General features: G+C 49.1%; 3 protein-coding genes across 3 annotated transcripts; 2 read left to right on the top strand and 1 right to left on the bottom strand.

Moving 5' to 3' along the window:
- The first annotated feature begins 6,879 nt into the window (after positions 1–6,879).
- Positions 6,880–9,971, top strand: LOC101772741 (ankyrin repeat-containing protein At2g01680). Its single transcript, XM_004953786.4, has 3 exons — positions 6,880–7,308; positions 7,683–8,092; positions 8,864–9,971. Exons 1-3 carry the CDS (start codon positions 7,020–7,022, stop codon positions 9,743–9,745), a joined length of 1,581 nt encoding a protein of 526 aa, XP_004953843.1. The 5' UTR covers positions 6,880–7,019; the 3' UTR covers positions 9,746–9,971.
- Positions 9,972–10,257: 286 nt separating this feature from the next.
- Positions 10,258–12,186, top strand: LOC101773151 (putative pentatricopeptide repeat-containing protein At1g69350, mitochondrial). Its single transcript, XM_004953787.3, has one exon. The coding sequence runs from the start codon at positions 10,258–10,260 to the stop codon at positions 12,184–12,186; it is 1,929 nt and encodes a 642-aa protein (XP_004953844.1).
- An 817-nt stretch (positions 12,187–13,003) lies between these two features.
- LOC101773557 (E3 ubiquitin protein ligase RIE1) lies at positions 13,004–15,708 on the bottom strand. The gene is made up of 5 exons (XM_004953788.2): positions 15,096–15,708; positions 14,487–14,606; positions 14,089–14,221; positions 13,836–13,994; positions 13,004–13,470 (listed from the first exon to the last, which is right to left on the bottom strand). The coding sequence occupies exons 1-5, from the start codon at positions 15,626–15,628 to the stop codon at positions 13,309–13,311; spliced, it is 1,107 nt and encodes a 368-aa protein (XP_004953845.1). The 5' UTR covers positions 15,629–15,708; the 3' UTR covers positions 13,004–13,308.
- Positions 15,709–24,829: the final 9,121 nt, after the last annotated feature.

A 24,829-nucleotide genomic window follows, 5' to 3' on the forward strand; every position in this document is an offset into this window, starting at 1 on the left:
GAAGAGCAGGTATATTTTGCTGACGAAATGGAGCTGCGTTCACAGTAAGTAGCACCTCTTCTCCGATAATCTTGGTTGCGTCACGATCCGCAACTGGGATTAGAGAATTGTTGGGTTCATGCTGGGCCAATGGGGCCATGGCGCCGTGCAGGGAACAAAGGAAAGGCCGTTGCGGCGTTGCTTTCCCTCTCTTCTTGTTGGGTTCTTTCATCCCTTGGTGTTGACGAGCTGAAATCTTATTTGAAACGAGAGAATGTACTGTGGCCGCGTCATGTAGGTTGCTGCAGTGGGTGGCTCCAAGACCAATTCTGGAGGCATTTCGATAGGACAACATGGAGATGCATTGTAGTTTCTGCACGGGGTCTATGCGTGCACGCATATCCGTTAACGTCCTTATCACTTATCAGCTGTGGATAAAGCTCTGCTCATGCTCGGCTGTAGTGTTGATCCTATGACTTGTTGAAAGAAAAGGAAATCTTATCTTTCCTTTTTAGATAAAGGGAATAGTTTCCAGCCTTGTGGAAAAAATCTTATCTCTTTTCAATAAAAGGAAATCTTCACACCGACTGAAAATGTGACGGTTCTTGCACTTGCAGACATGTAGTACAGTGATCACACGCATTTGCAACACGGAGACAGATCGGGCATGCTCCGGGTTGGGCAGTTGCCTGCACGCTAGGTCCAAGGGCGGCCACGTACGCGTCTCGAGCCCCGAATTATACTCTCACCCGAGTCACATGAACACTTTATTTTATTCTGGACGTTTCGCATGCGGCACATGAACACTTCGATGCGCTCTGTTGAGATCTGACCTCACCCTTCAAAAAAAAAAAATACGGACACATGAGATCTGACTTTGTTAAAGAAAACCCAAATATTCCGAGATCCAGATACAAATCTGTTGGCGAATCAATTCCCAAGAGAAGATCTATGGCTATGTTATTGCTTGTCCTCATTAGCAGACGCAACTCAGAGAAGAAAAATACGTTGAGAGATGGGACGAGCTGAAAGAGAGAACTGGAAACAATCCGGCCTCATGTATAGCACCATCCGCCGTCTAGCGTGGAACTTTTGGCAAGCCAGCTGTAGAGAAATTGTTGCCAATTATCGTAATGCTTCTTAATATTATCATACTCATCATCTCGGAGTCCACGGCCAAACAAGTCCTCGTCGAGACATTGAAACAAGTCCTCGTCGAGACATTGAAGTTTCAGTTGTTTTCATCAGCGTCGCCGCTGCATTTCCGTGTTTCTCGCCAAACAGAAATTCAGCAAAAGAATGATGCCGAACCATATCAGGCAGACAAAAATGGACTTGTTTCATGTTACCAGTTGACCTCAATTGATAACTACAATGAACCCCATGCTGTGTTTCAACACTTTTATGTTTTTGCAGCAGCTGCTGCTGCGTAGCATGGAGATTCCCATCCCTGTCGCCGAACCCATCGCCTTCCATTCCTTCCTCCTCGCCGGTGTCGCCGTCTCGTCGTACAGCGCAGGGCTAACGAGCGATCGGTGCAGATACGCATCGCCTACGCTCCTTGGAAAGCTACGCCGCCGCTGGAGTCGTCGTCGTCGACGACGACTTCTTGGTCCCGGCACGGCAGGCATATGGATCACCGGTTTTTTTTTCAGCTTTTTTTTGGGGTTATTGTACTATGATTGGTGAATCCCAGTTCGTCGGAACCCATGTCGATCTTGAAGAAGGATCGATCGATTGGATTCCTGGTCGATGGTCGTTAATATCGCCTGAACCTTTTTGCTTCACAGTATTCCTGCTCGCGGTCGATCACGGGCGAGAGAGGAGTCGCTGTCCTGGATTCACAGGTCCGCAAGTCATCGGTCCTGTGCTTCTGGACCTCTGAATTTTTCTTCGTCCGGTGAGAGAGGGAACTGTGTATTTACCAACAACAAGCAACCAACCAATCATGGAGTTTTTTGTTATCGCAAACTCACATTCACAGCCGAGGAAAAATGATAAGGGTAGGGCCAAGTCGCTGTCACGTAAGGGAATCAAAACCAAACTATGACCAGTCTGAACAAGCACTGTACTGGCACATGAGTTGTCTCATGGCTACGGTGATAACGGCCTGATGGGAGCGCGAGCGCAGGGAGTGGTTAGGGCTTCGCTTCACCAGCTGCCCCGACTCTTGGTCTTGGATTTCTCCGTGCCATTTTTAGAGCTTCCTTTTCCTTCATTTTTAGAGTGGAATCTGCCGTCTGGAGTGGAAAGACGAGGCGTGCCGGAAACTGCGAGCCGACTCCCTTGGTTTCACTAGACAAGGAACCAACCAACCAACCGCTTGGCGCTTTTTTTTTTTTTTTTTGATAAAGGAACCGCTTGGAGCTTTACTTGCGGCCACACTGGTGTACGTAGGACAGTAGGGGTACACGTCGAAGGATTCCGCACGACACCATCATTTCGACGCCGCTCTGCTTTCGCTTTGATCGGGCCGTCGTTCACCTTCCCCACACGTGCGCGCACCGAGGGATCCTACCTACCTACCGCCCGCCGCCGACGGTGTGCTCCGGTGCTCTCCGCCGGCCGAGCCACATCCTCCGTGTGCTTCAGCAGCCTCCAAGCGGGCTGGTTGAGCCCAGCCAGCATCAAGCAGCCCGGCAGGCGCCCTCGGCGGGCCGTGATGGGCACGTCATCGTGGAGACAAGACAGGTGGGTGGGCCGTGTGCTGCCGGCGTGGGCTGTTGTGGGATGGAGGCCCTTTTCGGGCTGGAGTGTGGCCCAATGAGTCCCATTGGCGGCACAAGCTGTCAATCAGGGTCTCTACTGCAACTAGAAAAACCGTTGTCCTCTAAAAAAAAAACCCTGGAATCTTTGACTATCTCTGCTGTATCTCGAAATCTAAACGCATGGCGATTCCTCATCTTCCTTCAAGTCACCCTTCGCCCTCGCGACAGAAGTCACTTCTGGCCAACCTAGTACACGTGACATTAGCTTTGGCTCCAACACCGCCGCCATGCCGCATCGTGACGCAACGCAATCAGTTCCTAGCTGCAAAGATGCTACCAATGCTACTCGTTTGCGGTTTGCGTCAGCGGTCTCGCCTCAGGTATAGCTTAGTAAAAAACACTAGGGTCGATCTTCACGCAGCTTTCAAGTTTCAAGCTCAAGCTCAGTGGGCCACAAATCAGCCTTTACCGAACACACGTACACCACCAGGACTCGCTGGCGTTTCGATTCCCGCAGCCCAGACTTGATCACGACGATGGGTGATCCCAATCTTTTTCACGACCTCAGCCCAGCCAGAGTTGGAGTCGATGCAGATTTCTCTTTAAGAGTCCATGGCTGAGAAGCGACCTGAGGCCAGTCTCAAATGTAGCGACGCCCTAGGTGACTCCAAACCGGCGGCAATGGAGGAGGCCAAGTCCAAGCAGGCGATGTCCGTGAAGAAGAAGGTGAGGGTGCCGGAAGATTACATCATTAACCTGCTGAACCGTGCCCCGCGGAAGATCCCTAGCCTCTCCCTGAAAGCATCTACATGAGCTATCCCGAAATCCGAGCGCGTGCCCTAGCTAACGAGGCTAAGCTTTATGCCGAGCTGAACTCGATCATCAAGATGGAGGAGGACATCCTGGAGCAGTACCGCGCGAAGGGGCACACCACGGTGGAGGTGGAGATCAACGAGGACGACCTGCGCATGTTCCGCAAGATGGGGTTGAAGTTGAAGAAGGGGATTGCGAGTTGATTGTTTTTATCTGGTCCATCTGTTACCGCGAGCAGTAGTACCGTACGTGTCTTTAAGCAGTAAATACCAGCAGTAGTACTTTGTAAGTTAAACTTATGGATTGGGTTGATGTTACTAGTGTGATGATGCTATTGGGTCTAAATTATGGTGCTGTTGAATCGTTAAGTTTTTAAAGTGACTCGATCGCTTTTGTGTGTTCTGTTTTTATGTTTGCAATGCGATTGCATTACTGTATCCAGTTCCTGCATTGTACCAGGCAATCGAGTAACATGTTTGGGTTTACAGTTCGTGGTTACCATGTTTCGTGGTTACCATGATGGAAAGCTCGAATCTTGTGAGTTGAGAATAATCTGGGCTGGAGGAGCGGTCCTGAGGATTCACTCCTTATGCTCCATTAAGCTAATCTGACGCTCCATTTAGGCACTTTTTGATTCGGGCGTTCGGCTGCCTGTATGGGGAAAATTCTTGTCCATACCAGAATGCCTTATTTAATTTTGTCGAAAGCGCCTGACTTAGCAGCTTTGAGACTTTGAGAGCATTTCCTTTACTATGCAAATATGAATGCTCCATCTTCATACATATCTGTTTTCTTCAGGTACAACACCTTGCTTTGATGGAACAGATTATGCCACATGGAAGTGGATGATGAAGATTTACTGACAGCCATGCATCCCTCCATTTGGTGGATTGTTGAAAGAGGTTATACTGTGAAGGATACTGACAGCCCAGCAACCAAACAGCAAAATGGACACAAGAATGCTCTAGCTGCAAATGCCATTCTTAGAGCATTGAGTCCAAATGAGCGCAACAAGGTGTACGGGCTTGAAACTGCCAAGGAGATATGGGATACACTCCAATTGGCTCATGAAGGCACCCCATGTGTTCGAGAGTTAAAAATTGAGCTATTGATGGAAAAATTGGGAAGGTTCGTAATGGAGGAAGGTGAGACACCAAAGGAAATGTATAACCGGCTAATCTGCATTGTGAATGAGATCAAGGGGCTTGGAAGCAAGGAAATGACAGACAACTTTGTTGTCAAAAGAATGCTACGAGCCATTGCTCCAAGAAATCCCACATTGGTAACAATTATTCGTGAGCAAGTAGACTTTGCAAAGCTCACACCTCATGATGTGCTTGGAAGAGTTCATGACCTCATCGACCAAAGCTCAAGCTCAAAGAAGAAATATCTCGCTCCAAAGGCAAGAAAAGAAGCTAAAGAAAGCTCTAGTGAAGAAGAAAGTGAAGAGGATGAAATGACACTCTTTCAGAAGAGATTACACGAGATTCTCAAGAGGCCAGGAAAATAAGAGGAAAGGCACTCCAAAAGACCATGCTATGAGTGCGGTGAGATCGGCCATTTCATGGTCAATTGTCCAAATAAGAAGAACAAGGGCAATGATGAGAAAAAGAAGGAGAATCATAACAAGAAGAACAAGAGCAAGAGTCTTAAGAAGAGTCAAACGGGTCGATCTCATATTGGTGAGGAATGGGACTCAAATGATTCCAGCACCGACTCCGATGATGAAGATGTTCACATGTGTCTTACAGCAATAGGGAGCAAGGTATCATCCACTCCCAAATCTTGTAATGTAGATGAATTTGGTAATAGCGATAGCGACAGTAATGATGGTTTACTAGATGATGCTAATGAAATAACCTTTCCTAGCATGCGTGACTTGCTTGAGACAATAAAAAGGAAAGAGGAGAGTCTCAAGAAGAAAACTTACTCATCTTTGAAAAAGAGAGAAACCTAAAATCCTGAGTAAATAGAGAATGAGGATGAAGAGTTGACTAACAAGCCAGACTTCAATTGCTAATCTTTTCTCATGGCAAATGGTCTTGTAATAAAGTATATAACGCTGTCATGATAAAATGTTTATTAAGATTCATAGGCTGGTACAGATAGTTTTAGGATGAAATGTATACTGTTCAAATCTTCACAGTATATCTATCCAAAATGACAAAAGTCAGTGATTCACTTGGATTTTTGATATATGATGAAATGTAGCTAGTCTGTTTTTGTCCCTTTCTACACTTAATCAAAGAATAACTTTTAGATGACTTGGTAACAGGGGATGTGAAAGATTTCTCAGGGCGGTGGCTGGAGCTTTGCTTAGTCTGCGACTCTTCCAACACTAGCACCTTTTGCCCCGCTGGTGCCAGTGATCCACTTGGACGTGGTAAATCCTATGCTGGATACCATACTTATAAAGAGGGATTTAGGCATCATTGCAGGGACAAACTGCGCTTCACATGGCTGCTGTGAAAGGGAAAAATCCAGATGTAGGAGCAGTGGAAGAACTTTTGGCTGATGTTTCCTTCCTCAATCTCAATGTGCGTGACAAGAAGGAAAATACATCAGTTTATGTGTTTCTCAAGTGTGTTCCCTGGTCATTTAGAGATGGTTAGCTTTTCTATTTTTAGTTGTCTGTAGGATGCATCAAGAGCAATAGCATTGTTCTGTTAGACGCTCTTTTTAAGTATGTAACCAATTTATGTGTTTCTTCAGACAGTTGAACAGTTTGCCCCCTTGAGCTGTGCTGCTTCATCAACAGTAGTGTTGTTAACTCGCGTGTGTGAAAGGTTTGCAAATTGGGACCCAAGTAATGAAATTTCTCGGACGCGGGTGAAGTGCAAAGAACCCTTTCTTTCCCGATGGCTAGCGAGGCACATTGGCGGCAGCACCACTTGACGCTGCATCTGTTCTTTTCACTTTCTCAATTGGAGAACAACTCGCAACTGGAACCTTTGACTATCTCCGTCGTCTAACGAAAAACTAAACGCATCCGAATAACAGCATAACAAAGACTTGTCAATTCCTCATTTCTCCTCAAGGGCATGGGATTGCTCGTTTGTGTCACCGGTTTTCGCTTAACCTACACCTAGTGACAAAATTCACTTCTTCTAGCCACATCGTGAGCTCCAACACAATCCCCAGCGTTGGTGCCATGAATCTTTTGCATAAACTGCAAGAACAAAATAAGGGTTACAATTTACCAGTTCGTTCTCCCTGCAACAAAATGTGCATCAAAAGTGTTTGCCGTAGGTGTGTCTGGTGGACTGGTGGGCATCTCCATCCAAAAGCCTCCTCGCCCGACTGCTCTTGGCCCCTGCCGCTCCTCTCGCTTTCGGCTTTCTGCCCCACTTGGTGATAATCCCACGGAGAAAGAAAAGGAATAGGAGGCAGAGCCCAGAGCACCCAGCAAAGCAAACCGAGTCCACACCACCAGTCCACCGCACCACCAATCAATCAGGGCATCAGGCACCAGAGTGACAGCGGCGGCAACGCCCACGCGGCCGCCGGAGCCGGAGCCCGATGGATCTCCCGCCGCTCTCCCACCAGGCGCTCTTCGCGGCGGTACGATCCGCCGACGCGGCCGCCGTCCGCGCGCTCCTGGCCGACGCCGAGGCCTCGGGCACCTCCCTGGCCGCGCTCGCCGCCGCGCAGACGGACGCCGGGGAGACCGCGCTCTACGTCGCCGCGGAGGCCGGGAGCGAGGAGGTCGTCCGCCTCCTCCTCCCGCTCTACGACCTCGAGGCCGCCACCGTCCGCTCCCGCATCGACCTCGACGCCTTCCACGTCGCCGCTAAGCAGGGGCACACCGGTGAGCTCCCCCCTGTCCCTTTCGATCCCTTTTGGTAGTTCCAGGGGCCGATCGATGTCTTGCTTCTAGTGAATTGAGAATTAAAGTCAGCGCGATTCATTTGCGGTACTTTTGCGGGCGATTCCAAATCTGCTGACAGTTCTATCATTTCTGGGTGTCTTAAGTTGTCAGCTACTACTGCCAAGTCAATCCTGTTGAAGCTGCTGATCTTTAACATTTTAACGATGAATTATATGATATCCAGAATTACAGAAGTCAATTATGAATTGGGACTTTGATATATGATGGCTCATATTCATATGAAATGTACATGTACCCACTTCACTATCCTATATAAGTATATAACTTATAGATGACTTCAAAAATGGAAACAGGGGTTGTGAAAGAGTTCCTGGGGCGGTGGCCGGAGCTTTGTTCAGTCTGCGACTCTTCCAAGACCAGCCCCCTTTACTCCGCCGCGGTCAAGGACCACTTGGATGTGGTAAATGCTATACTGGACACTGATGATAGCTGCATAAGGATTGTGCGGAAAAATGGGAAGACGTCACTGCATACTGCTGCAAGAATCGGATACCATCGCATTGTCAAAGCGCTCATAGAGAGGGATCCAGGTATCGTTCCAATAAGGGATAGGAAGGGGCAAACTGCACTTCACATGGCTGTGAAAGGTAAAAATACAGATGTAGTGGAAGAGTTACTGATGGCTGATGTTTCCATCCTCAATGTGCGTGACAAGAAGGGAAATACAGCTTTGCAAATAGCTACACGAAAATGGAGGCCTCAGGTATGGTTCTTCTCTAGGCTCATATAGAAATAGTTTGCTATTTCTATTTTTAGTTGACCACAGGATGCACCGGGAGCTATAGCACTGTTATTTCTGTTAGGTGCTCTTTTTTCAGTATGTATCCCCAGCAGCTAAATTTTCTCAGCATGAAAAACATGTCACATGTTAGCCATTGGTGGTTTCTTAGTGGAACAGAGCATCTAAGGAAGATGCGAACCATATATGATATATCTAAAGAACACAAAATCATCTTATATTGAATACTGTAAAGACATTAGTTGCTGTTGCTGCTGCTGAGTGCTGACTTGTCAGTATTACTAAGCCGTTGCAAAGTTCCAAGAATATATCCGGATGTTAATATTATGGTATCACTATAGTGGAAGTGTGGCCGACTTCTCACTGCAATATTCTTGCAGTCCAGCCGCCACTCCACGTAGAACTAAATGAAGCACAACTGATAAAGGAAGACTGAAGTATGCATCCAAAAAACTTGCGGAATGACACTTTTCTATTTTGTGGAGTTTTAAAGTTTTAACTCCGTATGGCAGCTAGACTGCTAGACTAGATAAGCTACTGTGGAGACAGAAATTAGTGCTCTCAAGATTCTCTAGATAAGCTAATATTGAGTACAACAAACAGATGCGAAGTGAGGACCACGTTGTACAGATATGAGTTTATGTTACTAGTGGGAATGGTTCATAGTTGTTTCCAAGCATGCTTCATGTTGATTTTCCATGTTCATCTTATCTTATCAGTCACTATTATTTTCAGATGGTACAACTTCTGCTTAGCTATGAGACACTTGAAGTCAATGCTGTCAATAGTCAAAATGAAACAGCTATGGATTTGGCTGACAAAGTTCCTTATGGTGAGTCTAAAACGGAAATAATAGAGTGGCTGACAGAGGCTGGTGCAAAGAATGCAAGAAATGTGGGGAAAATTGATGAGGCATCAGAACTAAGGAGAACTGTGAGTGATATCAAGCACAATGTTCAGGCGCAGCTTAGTGAGAACGCTAAGACCAATAAACGAGTGACGGGGATTCGCAAAGAGTTGCAGAAACTACACAGAGAAGCTATTCAGAACACCATCAATTCAGTTACCATGGTAGCAACCCTGATTGCCTCCATTGCGTTTGTTGCCATATTCAATCTGCCAGGTCAATACTTCCAGGATGTGAATGATGGGGGAGACATCGGTGAGGCCCATATAGCCAAACTCACTGGTTTCCGTGTCTTCTGTCTTCTGAATGCCACCGCCCTTTTCATTTCCCTCGCGGTGGTCGTCGTGCAGATCACCTTGGTCGCCTGGGAAACTGGCGCCCAGAAGCAAGTTATCAAGATTGTAAATAAGCTCATGTGGACCGCGTGCCTTAGCACAGGGGCGGCTTTCATCTCACTAGCCTATGTTGTAGTTGGCCCACAACATGCCTGGATGGCCTTCACCATATCAGCCATCGGAGGTCCGATCATGATCGGAACCCTCCTGTTCCTAGCCTATCTGTTGTTGCGTCCACGATTCAAGTTTGGCGATGACAGACAGCGTCGCATCAAGAGGGCTAGTGGCAGCAAGTCCTTCTCCTGGTCACTCCATGAGGGGCTTTCAGATCTGGAAGCCTTCTCTGATCATGACAAGAAAATCTATGCCCTGTAGGGAGTAACAGTAACTGCAATTGTTGTAGCTGCATGTAACATTAAGAAGAGGCAATTGTGAGAATACAGATGGTCCATGTATATATTTGTTGTAGCTGTTTTAGGTCTGTGGTCAGGCACCAAAATTAGACCTTTCTCCCAAGAGACATGGCTTGTGTACTTGGGGACTTATGCTGATGTACAGTACCTGAGAATGAAGAGCTGCACCTACTGGAGTGTTGCAAGTATGGTGACTACAAATGATTAGTAATAAGTGGAGTTAGCTGTATAATAAAGAGATATAGGTGCCATTAAGTATTAGAGTGATCATGTTTACCTGGGCACGTGCTGATAGGTTAGAGGCCTCAGCTAATCGAGCACCGTAAATCTGAGAATGGACGGTAAAAAAATAAATTACTGACGTGGATAACTTGATTGAGCGCCGAGGGCGCCTCGTTTCATAGGGTCCCTTAAATAAATAACTCGAGACTCGCGGGTTCACTGGTGCTCTTTTGAGCCAAACAGCAACCAGATATGGCCGCTTGCCTCCTGCGCCCTTATCCTCCGGGGCTCCCTCCCCCTCGCGCCGATCCCAATCCCGCCTCCCACCAACCCACCCGCCTCAAATGGAGCCTCGGCCGCCGGCGCCGGCGCCGCCACATCCTCCGGTGCGTCGCCTCCTCCACGACCACCTTGCAGCGAGATCTCCTCGTGCGGCCCAGTCCAAGAACCGAGCAGAACCCCGGCCCGGCGAACCCCCGTAACCTGTTCGACAGAATGCCTGAGAGGAGCGTCGCGACGGTTCCGAGCGCGGCCAACCTGCTTGACGAAAGGCCTCGGACGAAGGGCAGGGGTGTGCAAGAGCAGGATCGTGGCGGAGCGCCCAAGGGCGGCGAGAAGAGCAGGAGCGCGGCGGTCGTGGCGCTGGCGCATGCCGGCAGGAACGCGGAGGTCGTCGAGCACTTCCGTAGGATGCGGAGGGAGGGGGTTCCCGTGAGCAGGTTCGTGCTCCCGAGCGTGTTCAGAGGTTGCTTCGGCCTCCGGGATAGCAGGATGCTCCGAGCCGTGCACGGCCTGGTCATCAAGTGCTCGTTGTGCCAGCATGTGGTCGTTGGCACTGCGTTGGCCGATACGTACGTTGATTTTGGATTGTTGGAAGATGCAAGGAAAGTGTTCGAGTATATAAGTGAGCCCAATGTGGTCTCTTGGAGTGTGATCATTGGTGGCTATGCCCGTTCTTCTCGGTGGGAAGAAGCCTGGGGTGCATTCATGGCCATGCAGCATTCGGGCGTGCTTCCGAATGTTTCCGTTCTTGTAATGGCTATCCAGGCATCCGGTGCATTGGGGTGTCTTGTCCGTGGGAAGCAGATGCACGCAATGGGAGCTGTCCTCGGGTTTGGAATGAACTCCACCGTGTGGAACTGCATCATTGACATGTACAGGAAGTGTGGCAGCATGGAGAGTTGCAGCAGGGTATTTGACACAATGATTGGCAGGGATCAAGTGAGTTGGAATACAATCATCTCAAGCTATGTTCGTCTTGGATTTTTCGAAGAGGCGCTAGACATGATTATTCAAATGCAAGAGTCTGGTTTCACTATTGATCGTTTCACCCTTGGCAGTGGAGTTGCAGCATGTGCCCACTTGGGTGACATATATAGTGGCCGTGCATTCCATGGTTATTTGATTAGAAGAGCATTGGATACTGATGTCATCCGCGGCACTGCACTTGTTGACATGTATGGTAAATGCGGCAACATGGGAGTTGCTCGCTTGGTATTTGACAGGATGGATGAGAGGAACTATGTATCATGGGATGCGCTCTTATCTGGGTATGTTGAAAATGGGCTGGTTGACTCTGCACTTGATACTTTCAGACAAATGGAGTCGGCAAATATAAAGCCTAACCAACATACCTTTGCAAACCTTCTGAGGCTCTGTGGTGATAGAAGGTATAAAGAATATGGAAGGCAAATTCATTGCCATGCCATTAAGGTCATCAACCAGATGAATGTCGTACTGGAAACTGAACTTATCGACATGTATGCGAAATGTGGCTGCATTGAAATCTCCCAGTTACTGTTTCTCAGGATGAATGAGAGGAACTTGATATCATGGAACACATTGCTTTCAGGTTATGTGGATGATGGACAACCAGTGGCGACTATAAACATTTACCGTCAAATGGAGCTTGCCTATGTTAGGCCTGATCATTATACTTTGGCGGGGCTTTTAAACCTGTGCCGGTTCCAAGGACTTCTGCAGTATGGAAGGCAGATACATGCTCGTCTCATCAAGACAGGCTCTGAAATGAATGTTGTATTGCAAACTTTGCTTGTTCATATGTATTTCAAGTGCAGACGATGGCGGGATGCTCACAATGTTTGCACTTTGATCAGAGAGAGGAATTCCCATGTGTACGAAGCATTTTTCAAGGTCTATGGAGACGACTACTTGATATAAGGACAATAGAATGCACTAGAGTTACGATAAGTGAGAATGCTGTCGTTGTCACTGTGGATACACATCTTAGACGTAGATACTGTGTTTGCTGTAACAGGACTGGTAGTTTTTAGTGTTGTTTATCACTAACTTCAGTGACTTGTTGTATGTTGTATTGTAATTGTTCTAACTTCTAAGAAAGGGTAATCATCTCCGGCTATATAGGAATGAGAATGAGAAGTACATTTTCATCAATATTGCTTATAAAGTTCTGGGTTTCATACTGGTTTGCTGACGTTTTCTGAGCACATGTATATATTCCTTTTAGACGTGAGCATCTGTGTGATTGTGTCTATGTTGTAGATGATTAGATCAACTGCTTAATAGTATTTCAGTTTTTTTTTAAAAATATTTACCAAATGAAATGTTGTGGTGCCATCCGGTGCTGATATAGTTCTCGTTTTGTATGTTCCTAAATGGTACCACATGAGATTCCGCGATCAGAATTACCAGCATCAGATTCAAGTAATTTCGTCATTGGAATGAGACCCATGCTGAAGTTCAAGAGAAATTGAATTTAATTGAACAGGGCACTCTTTTGGCCGATCGTTGCGTGATGGTCATGAATTATGCGGTGATCCAGAATTTTTTATTTATTTATATATTGAGCTTGTTCTCTGAATTCATCAATCATGTTAGGTAAGGCAGAAAAGAATCAAGAAAAAAGACCTTTTAGATTGTACCCGCTGCATCATTCTGAATATGACAATCCATCACAATGAACCGTTAGTTCTGGCTGCTAGGCAGAGAAAGAAAAAATCCAGCAACTTCAACCAAATAAGTTTGTAAATTGTGAATTTATTACCAAACCGTATGCAAAAAAGCAGCACAACTCAAAAGATATTTACAGGTGATATTAGCAAAGCCAACTGTAAGTTAGGTTTCATTCATTTACAGGTTGTCACCACATCCTAATCAGGAAAACACACATCATTGTCACTTAAAAACAACTGATCTTAAAAATCAGCATACAACCAGATCAGAATCACTAAGACATTGCAGAAGCTTCACTCGCATTCTTCACGAGTCGGATGTTGATGCACACAGGCTCTGGGGTGTAGAAGTTATGTCAGCATAAGTCTGTTATGCACTATCACTGCCTTTGAGAATGTTGTACTTGCAAAGTGGACATGTTGCATGCATACGTAGCCATTTGGTAATACATGTCCAATGGAAGTGATGGTTGCAGGGGAGAGCAGATAACTCTGCTCCATCTTCGTATGATGAGAGGCAGATACAACATTCCTGAAAGAACAAGAGTCAGAAAATCATCACGTTGGAAATGAAGAAAGATACTAGTATTGCAACAGAAGCATTGCTTGATCTGTTTCTATCAACCAAAGAACTGGTGGAAAAAAAAGACAATACTGTCGGAAATTTCATACTGACATGCCAATGCATATATGACATAGGGGAAGTAACTGAAAATTTGTAACGCAATAATGCCTTGCAAAGCGCCAAGATAAATGTTATGTTTTTTTTTTGGAAAATTTTGGTGCATGCCTTAAAATGGTTAGAAATACCATAACATAGTGCAAAAAGAACTTCATACGGAAAAAAGGGGGAAGTCGCTGAAAGAACTTAGATATAACATGGAACAAAATCCTTACAGCATCCTCGCGAAGAAGAATACGCTCACTTGTCGATGTTCCACTATTATTTAGGATAGGGATCATCACTCCCTCATCTGTCCCTTTCTCTCCGTTCTCGCTTGGATCAGAATATCTATATCTGGGAAGAACACTTATATCTGCATCTGATGCACCCTCCTACATATTTAGGGGGAAAGGAAGTAAGGACTGTGGTAACAAAGGAAAGCAGTACAGAAGTAACTACTTTCTTGAGCTCATAATTCATTGTTACCTGGCCAGCCAGAGCATACAGAATTGCAATGACACAAGGCAAGCAGCAACACAGTGCAATCCCAATAAAGAAGGCCACAACAACACAAAACACAGCAAAAAACACATCAAAGGCTAGAAACACAACAGTTAACCTGCAAAATCAATAGCAAAGCAGGTAATTCTGTCAGTTAGGATTTAAGAATGGCAAGTAGAACAACTCACACCTTATGGAGTAAACAGATGCATGCATCAACTGGGAAAAGCATTCAAACAGTTTTAGAGCTCCTCAATAAGATGTACCATTGTACTTTGCATATTCCAAATCGACTAAATACAAGCATGACACTCTGCATTCAAACCTTGGAAACTAGTTACATGTTATAATTCTAGATCGCAATCAAAACGAAGCTGACGTACCAATACAGACGTGGGGCGCCGAGCTCGAGCACCTCTCCGCCTGACACTATCCAGTAGAATCCAATGATCCACCACAGAAACGATACCATCGTGTTCATCGACTCACAACGACTTGTATAACTGCAGGAGTAAGATAAGAGCAGTTAAAAAGTCAACACATACACTAAGGGGGTGTTTGGTTCCCTTTGCTTATTTTTAGCACCTGTCACATCGAATGTTTAGATACTAACTAGGAGTATTAAACGTAGACTATTTACAAAACCCATTACACAGATGGAGGCTAAACGGCGAGACGAATCTATTAAGCCTAATTAATCCATCATTAGCAAATGTTTACTGTATCAATACATTGTCAAATCATGGACTAATTAAGCTTAATAGATTCGTCTCGCCGTTTAGCCACCACTTATGTAATGGGTTTCGTAAATAATCTACGTTTAATACTCGTAATTAGTATCTAAACATTCGATGTGACGGGTGCTAAAATAAGCAAAAGTAACCAAACGGGCTCTTAAGCAAGCATGATTTAGAGTTCATTGCACAAACCCTAATCCTAATACAAGCACATCACGAAACACGATAGATGCTGAGATTTAAATAGTGCTTCACCTGCTCCTCTCTTCCGCCTCTTCGTCATCTTCGCCGTCGGTGTCGGAGCTGTCCGTCCCTGCGCCCGCGGACTCGATGTCGGAGGCGGAGCCCCGCGCGCGCGCTGGCCCCCGGCCGGTGTCGGCGCAGACGATCCCGACGTGCACCAGGCACTGCGCGGCGTACCCGACGAGCCACAGGCGGAGCGGCTTGACGGGGCTCTCCTCGGTCGAGGACGCGAGCACGGCGGCCGCGGCGGCGGCGAAGGCAACGTTCCAGGCGATATCGAGCGCGACGACGGGGCGGGAGTGCGCCCAGTCCGCGCGCCTCCGCTGCAGCTGCAGCGCCGCCGTCTCGCGCACCAGCATCGAGGGCCCGCGCCGCCCCGCCGCGCGCCCGATGAGCGCCGCGAGGCGGCTTGGCCTCGCCGCGGAGGGAGAAGGGGAGGCCGGGCTACCGGAGCTGGCGCCGGCGCCGGCGCGGGGATTTGGCGGCGGGGAAGGGGCCCGGAGCAGCGGCTGCTCCGGCGACGGCGACGAGGCGGCCGCCTCCATTTGGGTGGGTGACCACTCCTCTCTCGGTCTCTCTCTCTCTCTTGGTCTCAGCTGTCAGCTCCACTTCGCACCACGAGTCTCGCACTCTCCCCGCTCCTCTACGCTTCCAATTGCTTCGCTTCTGCATATTTTGGGCCGGGTTCAATGATCCGAGCTTGTTGCTGATTGGGCTGGGCCTTGATGCAGCTCGGGCTGTAGCCCGCTAGCCGAAATCCCTTCATGTTTCTTCTTAAGAAGAAGAGACGCGTAGCACATTTGTACATTCAGATCGATCTGTCCTTGATGTATTAAAACATGATCGGAATTCAGAGCGACAAATTAACTGCAGCATTCAGTTGCGCTTCTGGGGAACTTGGCAGCCATGATTTTTGCAGCCCGACGTATCATAGCTCATGGAAGAAATTTACTGCTGCGGAAGCTTTGAACGATGCAACTTTGAATGCGACACGTTCACATTGATCTCTGCTACTGCTTTTTTTTTTCTTTTTTGATAAAGATCTCTGCTACTGCTATTGTTCATCATTGAACCAGCAAAGATACGGTGCTAGAACTGCGAACTTCTTCGATTCAAAACCAAACTACCAATACACAGCTTCAGCATGAGAGTATAGAACTAGTATATGATGAGTACTTAGCTTAATTTCTGTAAGCGCTATCATCATCGAGCCATTACAAACGAACTCGACTAACCACGCGGTAATTTACAGAAGGGCGAGTTCATCGGAAGATCAATTGTGATCACGGGAGAACGAGACTGACGCCTCCGTGCCAAACCGCCAATACCGGACACTTAATGGCGATTTATACCTTCTCCACCTCCCGGAAGCTCCCCCAGCCGCCTCGCCGGCGCCCTCGTCTGCCGATTCCGGCTGCTGCGGCGGCGGAGCTGCCTACGGTGTCGTCCCCGCTGCATATGGAGACGGCGTACCTCCCGAGGAGGTCGGCGAGGAACCCCCCCTTCTTCGGCGCGGGGCTCAGCTTGGCCCTCTTCCGGCAGCGGTGGCGCCCGTCCGCGCCCGCGTCGCCGCCGCTCTGCTCCCGCGCCAGCAGCCGCTCCAGCTCCCGCGTGATCCACTCCACCTCCTCCACGTCCAGCAGCGTCGTCGGCCTCCCCGCCTTCGCGGCCTTCTCCGCCTTCCCCGGCCGCGGCGGGGTCGGCGCGGTCACGGCCGCCGCCGCCGTCGCCGCCTGTGACTTCGCGGGAGGATGTGCTTGCATTGATGATGGGGATGGAGACTAGCTAGAGATAGAGAGAGAGAGGGGCAGTGAGATAGAGGAGATGGGATTTTACGGGAAGGGAGAGGAGGCCGGCGAAGTCAAGTCGGGCTCGGGACTGCATGCTTAAAATAGAGGGCCGGAGGCATTTACGCTGCGGGAGTGGGAGGCCACGCGTGGTCAACTCTGTCCTCCCGATGGGTGCTGGACTGGATGTTCCGTGGGTACGTTGTGCTGACTGGCCAGGGAACGTGTTGCACGGAATGGCAGCGGGGCGATGCGCGAAGCATCTGATGCGGGCATGGACGGACTGCTCGTTCTCCTCCTCTCTTTTCTTTCTCGTTCAAAAACACCAGCACTCCAACAGACCGTGCTACAAAGGCGGCTACATCATCAGTGCAGCAAATTCAAATCCGGATTCGAAATGGTAAAAGGCGAATTTTTTTTATTCGGCGAGGTAATATTGCGCTTTATGCTGTATTTCTCGTCGAATGCTGTCGTCGAGACGGGTAGTGATGAAAAATTGGGAGTTTGTTAGATTAGGAAGGAAGCACTTCGTCGAAGGTAAGGTTAGTTGCTAACTTGCTACAGCTAGGAAGCTGCGTTGGTTGCTCTGGGAAGCTACTCCTATCACGCATTGATTAGCTGGAAGCCTGGAACACGGCGCGACGTTGTTTAAGGGATCGACCAATCCGCGGGCTGTTCATGGGCGTTGAACGTGCAGACAGGTAAACACGGCGGATGATTAGGTTACTCGTCAGTCGTCAAGTGATTTTGACTTTGGCGCAATGTTGCAACTGGGTATTGGATACACCCTCATAAACTTTAGGACACTCATAAAATTTAGAAGCTAGAAATTGGTAGTCTTAAAATTTATGAGTGGGTTGTTTGGATTGAATCATAATCTTTAGGATGTTAGAGGGAAAATAACTTTTGTACCCCTAATTACTCCACCCCTGCTCTGTTTCTAGCGCCGTGGAGAGAGAAGGGGATGGGCAACATGGGTAAAGGATGGGTTGGGGACCACTTTTAGGAGAAAAATGACCCATTATGATGGTTTGGTCCTCCTAAGGAAAACAACACTCCTAAACATTATGAATGCACTTTTATAACATATGTTTGGATGCACAAGTCCTAAAAGTGGACTAAAAGTGAAGTCCTAAAAATTATGAGTATGTATCCAAACAGACCCTAAGTAATACTGTCGTTGAACCTTCATCTTCAGTAATAAAACAGTACTCCGTAGTAGATACCGGGACTAGGGACTAAGGGCATCCGGAGTGTATAAAGGTGGGTCCCACGCGTGATAGGTCTTCCCCGCTTGTGTATAAGGTGTGGGTCTTAAGATGGGACCCACGTTCTCGAATTAAAAAAAGAGAAAAAACGCCGCAGCTCCTCTTCCCACCTCGCAATGCTATCTGTTCTTCTCGCGTGAGAGCCGCTGCGGGGCCGCGCCGTCCTTCCGCTGAATTTTTTATTCCTTGTAGCCGGCTCTTAAGCTTGAGGCCGGTCCTCAACCTTTTTCTCTTAGAACCCCTCTCAAGACCGAGCCCGCTATGTATAAGGCCGACCATAAGAGGCTTAAGACCCCCATATTTCATACACTCCGGATGCCTTCTATGTCATTAGTCTTGGGTGCAATAATCGGGACTAAAGACAAGACCGTTAGTTCTAATTTAAGGTGCGTTTGGTAGATCTCTCAGAGCTGATTCTTTGCTGATTTGATTCTTTGCTGATTCCAGTAGGAGTTCTGCAGTTTTTTTAAAGAGAGGTGATTCTCCACTGATTCTGTGAAGTGATTCTCTGAAATGAACTAAGAGACCGGAAGCTGAAAAAAGTAATTTCTCGTGATTATGTGAAGTGATTTTTCATCCTAATTTTAAGAGTTTAAGTTAGAGAATAAAAAAGAATCATTTTTAGCCACGGAATCACTTCTCTCGTAAAATCAGTACCAATAGAAAAACTGGTACACATGCGGCCCAGTAGAAGCCCAAAGGTCCAAGTCCAGGTCTTCGGAAAAGTCTCGCTCAAGGCCCAGTTTCGCTACTGGGCCGCGCGATCCCGGTGACGCACATGTGGCTCAAATATCCTCTCCCACTAAAAATTTATCGTGACCAGAAAGGGAAAAAAGGTTCAAGATGATAGATGAACTTGTTTTTGTCAGACTCGGACCTGATAGCGGTTCAGACTTCAGACTCAGAGGGTGCCGAGTCTACAGACCGCAGAGTAATGACCGAGACTGTCACTAGTAAGTGCACGATAGTTGTAGATGGGAGTGGGGTTTGAGCATTCAGCGTCGTCTAAGAACAGTGCTAATTTGTCAAAGAAAAAGGTATGCTTCAAACATGCTAGACAAGGGACCCATTTGATAGGTCAGGTCAAAACGGCCCTCACAGGAACGACGCCCCAACTCGCTGGGCACAAACCCCACCCCGAAAGCAACGTCCCATCGATTTCGACCGATGAATCATCATGCATGGCATGGCGATAGCTGCCTGACACCACTAGCATCATCGATCAGTAGCTGACAGCCCTGAAAGGACACCTCCCCGTTACGTACCCCGTACACCGTACTAGCCCGCCAGCCGGGCGGCGCGGCGCGATCCTGCGAGCATGCAGCCGAGATACCATCACGGCCTGCGGTCTCCATCCCCAAACCCACGAAATCACATCGATTCGTGACTGATTGGAGGCGAAAAGCGCGCGCGCACCCGCTGCCGCGGCGACGTCCACAGGTTGCGCGCAGCTAGCCGCATACGCATGGCCCCGCCTCCGGCCGTCGGCAACGCGGCCTGGGTGGCTAGCCTTGGTCGCGAAGCCTCGAGCTAAAGAGCCGGGCGCTTTGGCGGTTGGGGTTTAGCTAGCCCGCGATGGTGACTTGGCTTTGTAGTGCTACTCCGGCAAAGCTCCCAAGGCACGCCGCACGCTTGCTTCAGCCATCGGCCACGGCGCACCGCCACGGGATTTGGAACAGGAGGCATCAGCTATCTCAGCCGGACGCCACAGAACGGTGTCCGACCCTTCAAGCTACGTCTCCGGTCGGTCCATGCGCCCATCTGGCTGTGCCGACGGTGCCGTGCCAGTGCCGCGCCATTGGCCGGCTCCGGTCGCGGCTGGCAGTTGGGCGGTTTGGCGCCCACGCATCCACCGATTCGTCCTTGGGGTGTCTCGGTGCGTGGTTGTCTGGTGCACCTCGCCAACCCGGCAAGCCCAACCGGTGACCAGCACCAGCAGCATCGGATTCCTTGGCGACGGCTGTTACCAAGGGCCCGGGGCGCCGCGCCATCTTTTCCGGAAAAGCGATGGCGGTGGCCTGCGCTGCGCGACCGCTGCGCCTGGAGTCTCAACTGTGAACTCCCAGGCCGCGCGCGCGCATCAGCGCATGCATGGCTGTCGCTGCTCAGGGACGGGGGCCGCGCCTTTGCAACATGAACAAGCTTGGAATCCTAAACTGGAAAGCAGTGAGTGAACTGGAGGCTGGAAGCGGCGTATGTGACCTGCTGGCTGACTGTCTCAGCAGCCCATCCACTTTTACCGACAGGCCTTGACTCTTGACCGCCGACATTTTACATTCTGACAGCCCGTGCGTTCTGTGTACGGGCATTTTATTGTGGTGATCCTGATCCTACTGGTATTTCATGCTCGCTGAAACAGTGGTACAGTACTTGTGCAAATGCATGCGATGCAGGAAAAAAAACACTCTGGGTAACACTTATTTGTTGATGTGTACTACTGTGCGGTTGTTTCTTTGTGTTTAAACTGATAACAGAAGGCCATGGTACAAGCATAAGTTCACATGATTGTTAGCTGCTAGTGGCCTGAGCAATGCAAAGTGGGGCTCTCTTTCCACCACACATCATATGGCGGTTGGCCAGTGATCCGGTGCTTTTTGCCTGCTTTGCCCCCGTTTGGAGGGATGCATCTTTCACATACGCAATCCAAGCCTCACGAGTCACGAACACTTTATGCTACAGTGGTTTTGAAGCATATGCTGAACTGCACACATCCAGCTCCAGTGGCCTTGAAACACAAGCATGCCATGTGTGATGCGTCCATCATTCTGCTTTCCTCTGTTTTTTTTGTACATTATCCTGTATGTCCCTCTTTTCGGTTTGGGTCCCCCCGTATACAAGTTTTGGATTTCATATGGAGAATGTCATTTGTTCTGTCACTACTTAGTACTCCCTAATGACTGATTTGTGATGCCAACGGCCAATCGCTGTCGTCTTGGCTTGAACTTTTGGTGCATGTGTGTAGGTAGTCCGATATCGATGGGCCCACGCAATCTAAGCAGGCAATCTAATGCTGATGGAAAAGGTTTAGTATTGCGTACCAACTACTACCGAATTCATTATTCCACTGATTATATTGGATCGGTGGACTGCAATTTAAATGGCAAATGCTGTCCCCATTCTTCTCTCGTAGATAATCTTTGACTAGTACGACACATGACAACGCTATGATTTTGTAGCAAACCTTTCTTCATCCATCCATCACCAATTATTCATTTTCTTGAGCTTTTCAATTGTTCAGAGTTGTATGCTAGATTGCTAGGATAGAGGGGCCATGTCTTCAGCGACGTTAAAAAAGAAAACACATGGACATTGGGGTTCAGATAGGCTAATCTTCCTTGCATTCCATCAAGACATGTACTAACATTTATGAAAAAGCTTTGGTGCAGCCAAGAGGTAACACCTTTTGACGTGCACACACCTAACAGAGTGAGAGCTACAACCACTGGCACGGCAGTGCGCATCGATACGTCTCATGTAGGAAGCATTAAACGGTGGACTGATAGCATCTGTCGCGTCAAGGATCCTTGAGCATTTCACGCTGGGGACCCGGCTACGAGCTAGAAGCAGCTGGCTGATAATACACCCGACTGCTAGCTCTGTAAGTATCTTTGCAGCCTACCTCTCATCTCACCCATATACTAGTGAGCTCTTCAATAACAATACAAGATTTACTTGTCTCTCTCACAAAGTTTCTCGATTTTTCTATCTAAGTGAGATGTAAGTTTACAACCTGCTTCTTCTCTCTCCTCACCTCTCTCCTCCACCTTAGCATTCAGCCTACTCCCAGGCTGCTTGCTCTAAGAGCAAGTTTAATAACGCAGCTAGCAAGCGGGCTGCAAGGTTTCTCTCAGCCTTTTTCTAACCCACTCGTACAATGGTTAGCTCTTCATCATTAATACATGGCCCACAAGTCATTCTCACAAAGTTTCTTGGTTCCTGTGCCCAAGTCGGCTGTAAGCTTACAGCTCGCTTCTCCTCTCTCACCTCTTCTCTCTCCTCCACATCAGCATTCAGCTAGCTTACAGCTCCTTATTATACTTGCTCTAATGCGACGCGAGCCTTTTTCCCGCCTCGGATCCCCTCCAGGCTAGTACACCAAAGACCAAACTAGCTGGTGCCCCAGCTCACACTGATGGTTACAGGGCCCAGTCTCCATTGCATGAACGCACTTGGAAACAAGTAGGTCTTCGTGTGTACTCCTAGGCTCCTAAACTCAGCTTAACCGGTTAACCCCTAAACACATCTATGCTAAAAAAAGGTCGATTGGATTTGGTTTATCTTAAACCCTAAATCCTCAATGAAGGAAGGCAGGTCGGGTGTCTCTCGCTGCAAACACCCTGCAATGATCCAGCCTTTTTTTTTCTCGCTTTGCTTTTGCCCTGGTTTGGTTTCTACAATTGGGGGGCATCGAGCGTTTGTGCGATCGGGATGAAACAACGACGTCGCAACCGTGGCCTCGGTGTGGTGTGGGTGTGGTGGTCCTGGCCGAACAACAGGCAACATCTGCTAGCTGCAGCCTTGACGTTGCGTGCGGAAGCAAGGAACGCGCCCCTGGCTTTGATTTGATCCCTCGCTTCGTTACAGGGCAAACCCGTCACATCCGAATGGATCGGAGGCTGGCCGGTGGCGGCTGCTACGCTAGCACACCCTGCACTCTCACATGCGCGCGTGCACCGGCGCATGTGGCCGCAGCGGCTGCGACAGCGAGGCGGCAGCGGCCGCCGACCCACCGAGGGCCGCCGGCGCCGCCCGTACTCCCCCGCTGGCCACTCCTCGCTGGAAGGGCACAGAGATCGAACAGCTCGGCTCGGGTGGTTGGCCGCGCGGCGCGATGCGTGCCTGCGCACGGCAGGCGGGCGCGCGGGTCGGCGGGTGCGGCGGAGGGCGACAGCAAGTCAAGATCGCATCACGCGCGGGCCAGTTCGCCACAGCGCGGCCTGTACCATACCACCGCTCTCGTACGCGCCGCCGGGCGGGCGGGCGGGCGGGCGCCGCAGATCTGAGCTGAGGATTGCAGGGATGCTAGCGTGCGCGGCACATGCGGGGTGGAGCGGCGGCGACGCGTGGTGGAGAGCCGCGCCGTGGGAGTGGGACGGCGCGGACGCGGAGGGCCACCGGAGTGCAGCGTCGGCCCGGTCACGGCGTCGGGGGTGGCCCAGCCGCGCGCCCGTGGTGTTGGCCTACCGCGAAAACTACGAGGGAGCAGGGCTGTAGGCTGAGCCCCGGTTGTCTCCTCTCCATGTGAAAGTTCGAGGACCGCCAGTCCGTCACGTTCACGTACCCGCATCACAAAACTGTGTTGGGGTGGTGTAATGTACTAGGCTGGTAAGCCTGATGGCTGGTTGACCAAGCACGGTGTGGCAGTGTGAGCATCCACTTGCTGTTGGAGCTAGCAGCGCTTTTTAACCGGCCATTTGCCCATCGGAACTGAACTGGATGGATACTGACGGACTGATACTGATTACTGGAGCGCCACTTTTTGTTCACGTGCTCGTGATGGCCATTGTCTACCTTTTTTTTGGGTTCTTGGGCAGTGGATATTGGCAGATTGCTCTGCTCGAGCTCGACACTCAGCAGATGAGTCCTGGCCGGCTCTGAAGACCGCACTTGAATCATGGGCGCACGCCGACGCCCTGTTCAGCCAGCCAGTACCGTTTGGTGGTCTCTGGTCTGGTTGATACAGGCGTGGTGCTGAGCATCCAATGATCATGCGTGTCGTCTACCTCGCAGCCTCACGCGGCGAGATAACACCATGTTGGTTAAGCATGTAAAAGGAGATCGATCGAGTGCAAGTTCGTTATGGTAACCCCTGATTACGTGCATCATTCGCGCATCGACACATGGTGCCACGAATTCTTCCGTAAGCAGCCATCTTGGTGCCATCATCATTGCTAATGGAAGGAAATGTACTCTACTGAATTGCTGCCACTCGAAGTTTGACCTATGTATCATGTCCCGTCTCGTACGTGTCTTTCGGAGCACACAACCTCCATTCGTGGCTTAACAGACGGCAACACGGGCATGGAACTGTGGAAGCGTACATCACAGTGCACGTCAGGACGACCACGCTTCTGTTGCACACCAGACCTTATTCCCTTCCTCTCGACGTAACCAAACGCTCGTGGTGACGAACAACACACATGCACACCGTAACTGCAGGGCAAACCGGCAAGGAAACACGAGAGGCCACGGTGCGGTGCCGATAGAAATGGCGCTTCCTTTTCCTAGAAGGAAAATGCTGCTCCGTTTCTGGAAAAAAGGTTGCGAGTCCCATTGATGCAGCTTGGCACGGTGCACTGGTGCAGCGAGCACAAGTTTTTTAGCCCGACAAGATGTGCGAGGGGAACCGCACGGCGGGAGGACACCATTGACGCGGGTAGCGCAAGCATGAAGCATCGCATCGAGTACCATGCAACCACGGCACCATGTCAATGGTTGTGATGACCCGAGACGACCGCCAAATAGTGCAGCCATTGAATTGAACAAAGTTAACCACTTAGCCAGCAAAATGAAGTGGCTGGAGAATGCACTCGTACGGAGGCTTTAATGACGGAAAGTACGGCATAAAATGTGCCAAGAATAAACCAAAAGATCATATTGAGGATTGGACGCCACAAATTGAGGGCGTGTTTCCTTGTTACGGGTAAATTTTCCAGGTGCAAGCAGATCCGAATCCTTCAGATTTGGTTCG

This window comes from Setaria italica, chromosome I, assembly GCF_000263155.2.
Source record: "Setaria italica strain Yugu1 chromosome I, Setaria_italica_v2.0, whole genome shotgun sequence".
In the NCBI taxonomy this organism is placed as follows: Eukaryota; Viridiplantae; Streptophyta; class Magnoliopsida; order Poales; family Poaceae; genus Setaria; species Setaria italica.

What these genes read in the sequence shown, in the direction of transcription:
- LOC101773557 (XM_004953788.2), bottom strand. Translation starts at nt 15,628, where the DNA reads ATGGAGGCGGCCGCCTCGTCGCCGTCGCCGGAGCAGCCGCTGCTCCGG. An exon ending in GAGGCGGAAGAGAGGAGCAG is followed by an intron (nt 14,607 to 15,095) that starts GTGAAGCACTAT and finishes TTACTCCTGCAG; the next exon opens with TTATACAAGTCGTTGTGAGT. An exon ending in TTCTTCTTCGCGAGGATGCT is followed by an intron (nt 13,471 to 13,835) that starts GTAAGGATTTTG and finishes TTGTTCTTTCAG; the next exon opens with GAATGTTGTATCTGCCTCTC.
- LOC101773151 (XM_004953787.3), top strand. Translation starts at nt 10,258, where the DNA reads ATGGCCGCTTGCCTCCTGCGCCCTTATCCTCCGGGGCTCCCTCCCCCT.
- LOC101772741 (XM_004953786.4), top strand. Translation starts at nt 7,020, where the DNA reads ATGGATCTCCCGCCGCTCTCCCACCAGGCGCTCTTCGCGGCGGTACGA. An exon ending in CGCTAAGCAGGGGCACACCG is followed by an intron (nt 7,309 to 7,682) that starts GTGAGCTCCCCC and finishes AAATGGAAACAG; the next exon opens with GGGTTGTGAAAGAGTTCCTG. An exon ending in CACGAAAATGGAGGCCTCAG is followed by an intron (nt 8,093 to 8,863) that starts GTATGGTTCTTC and finishes TATTATTTTCAG; the next exon opens with ATGGTACAACTTCTGCTTAG.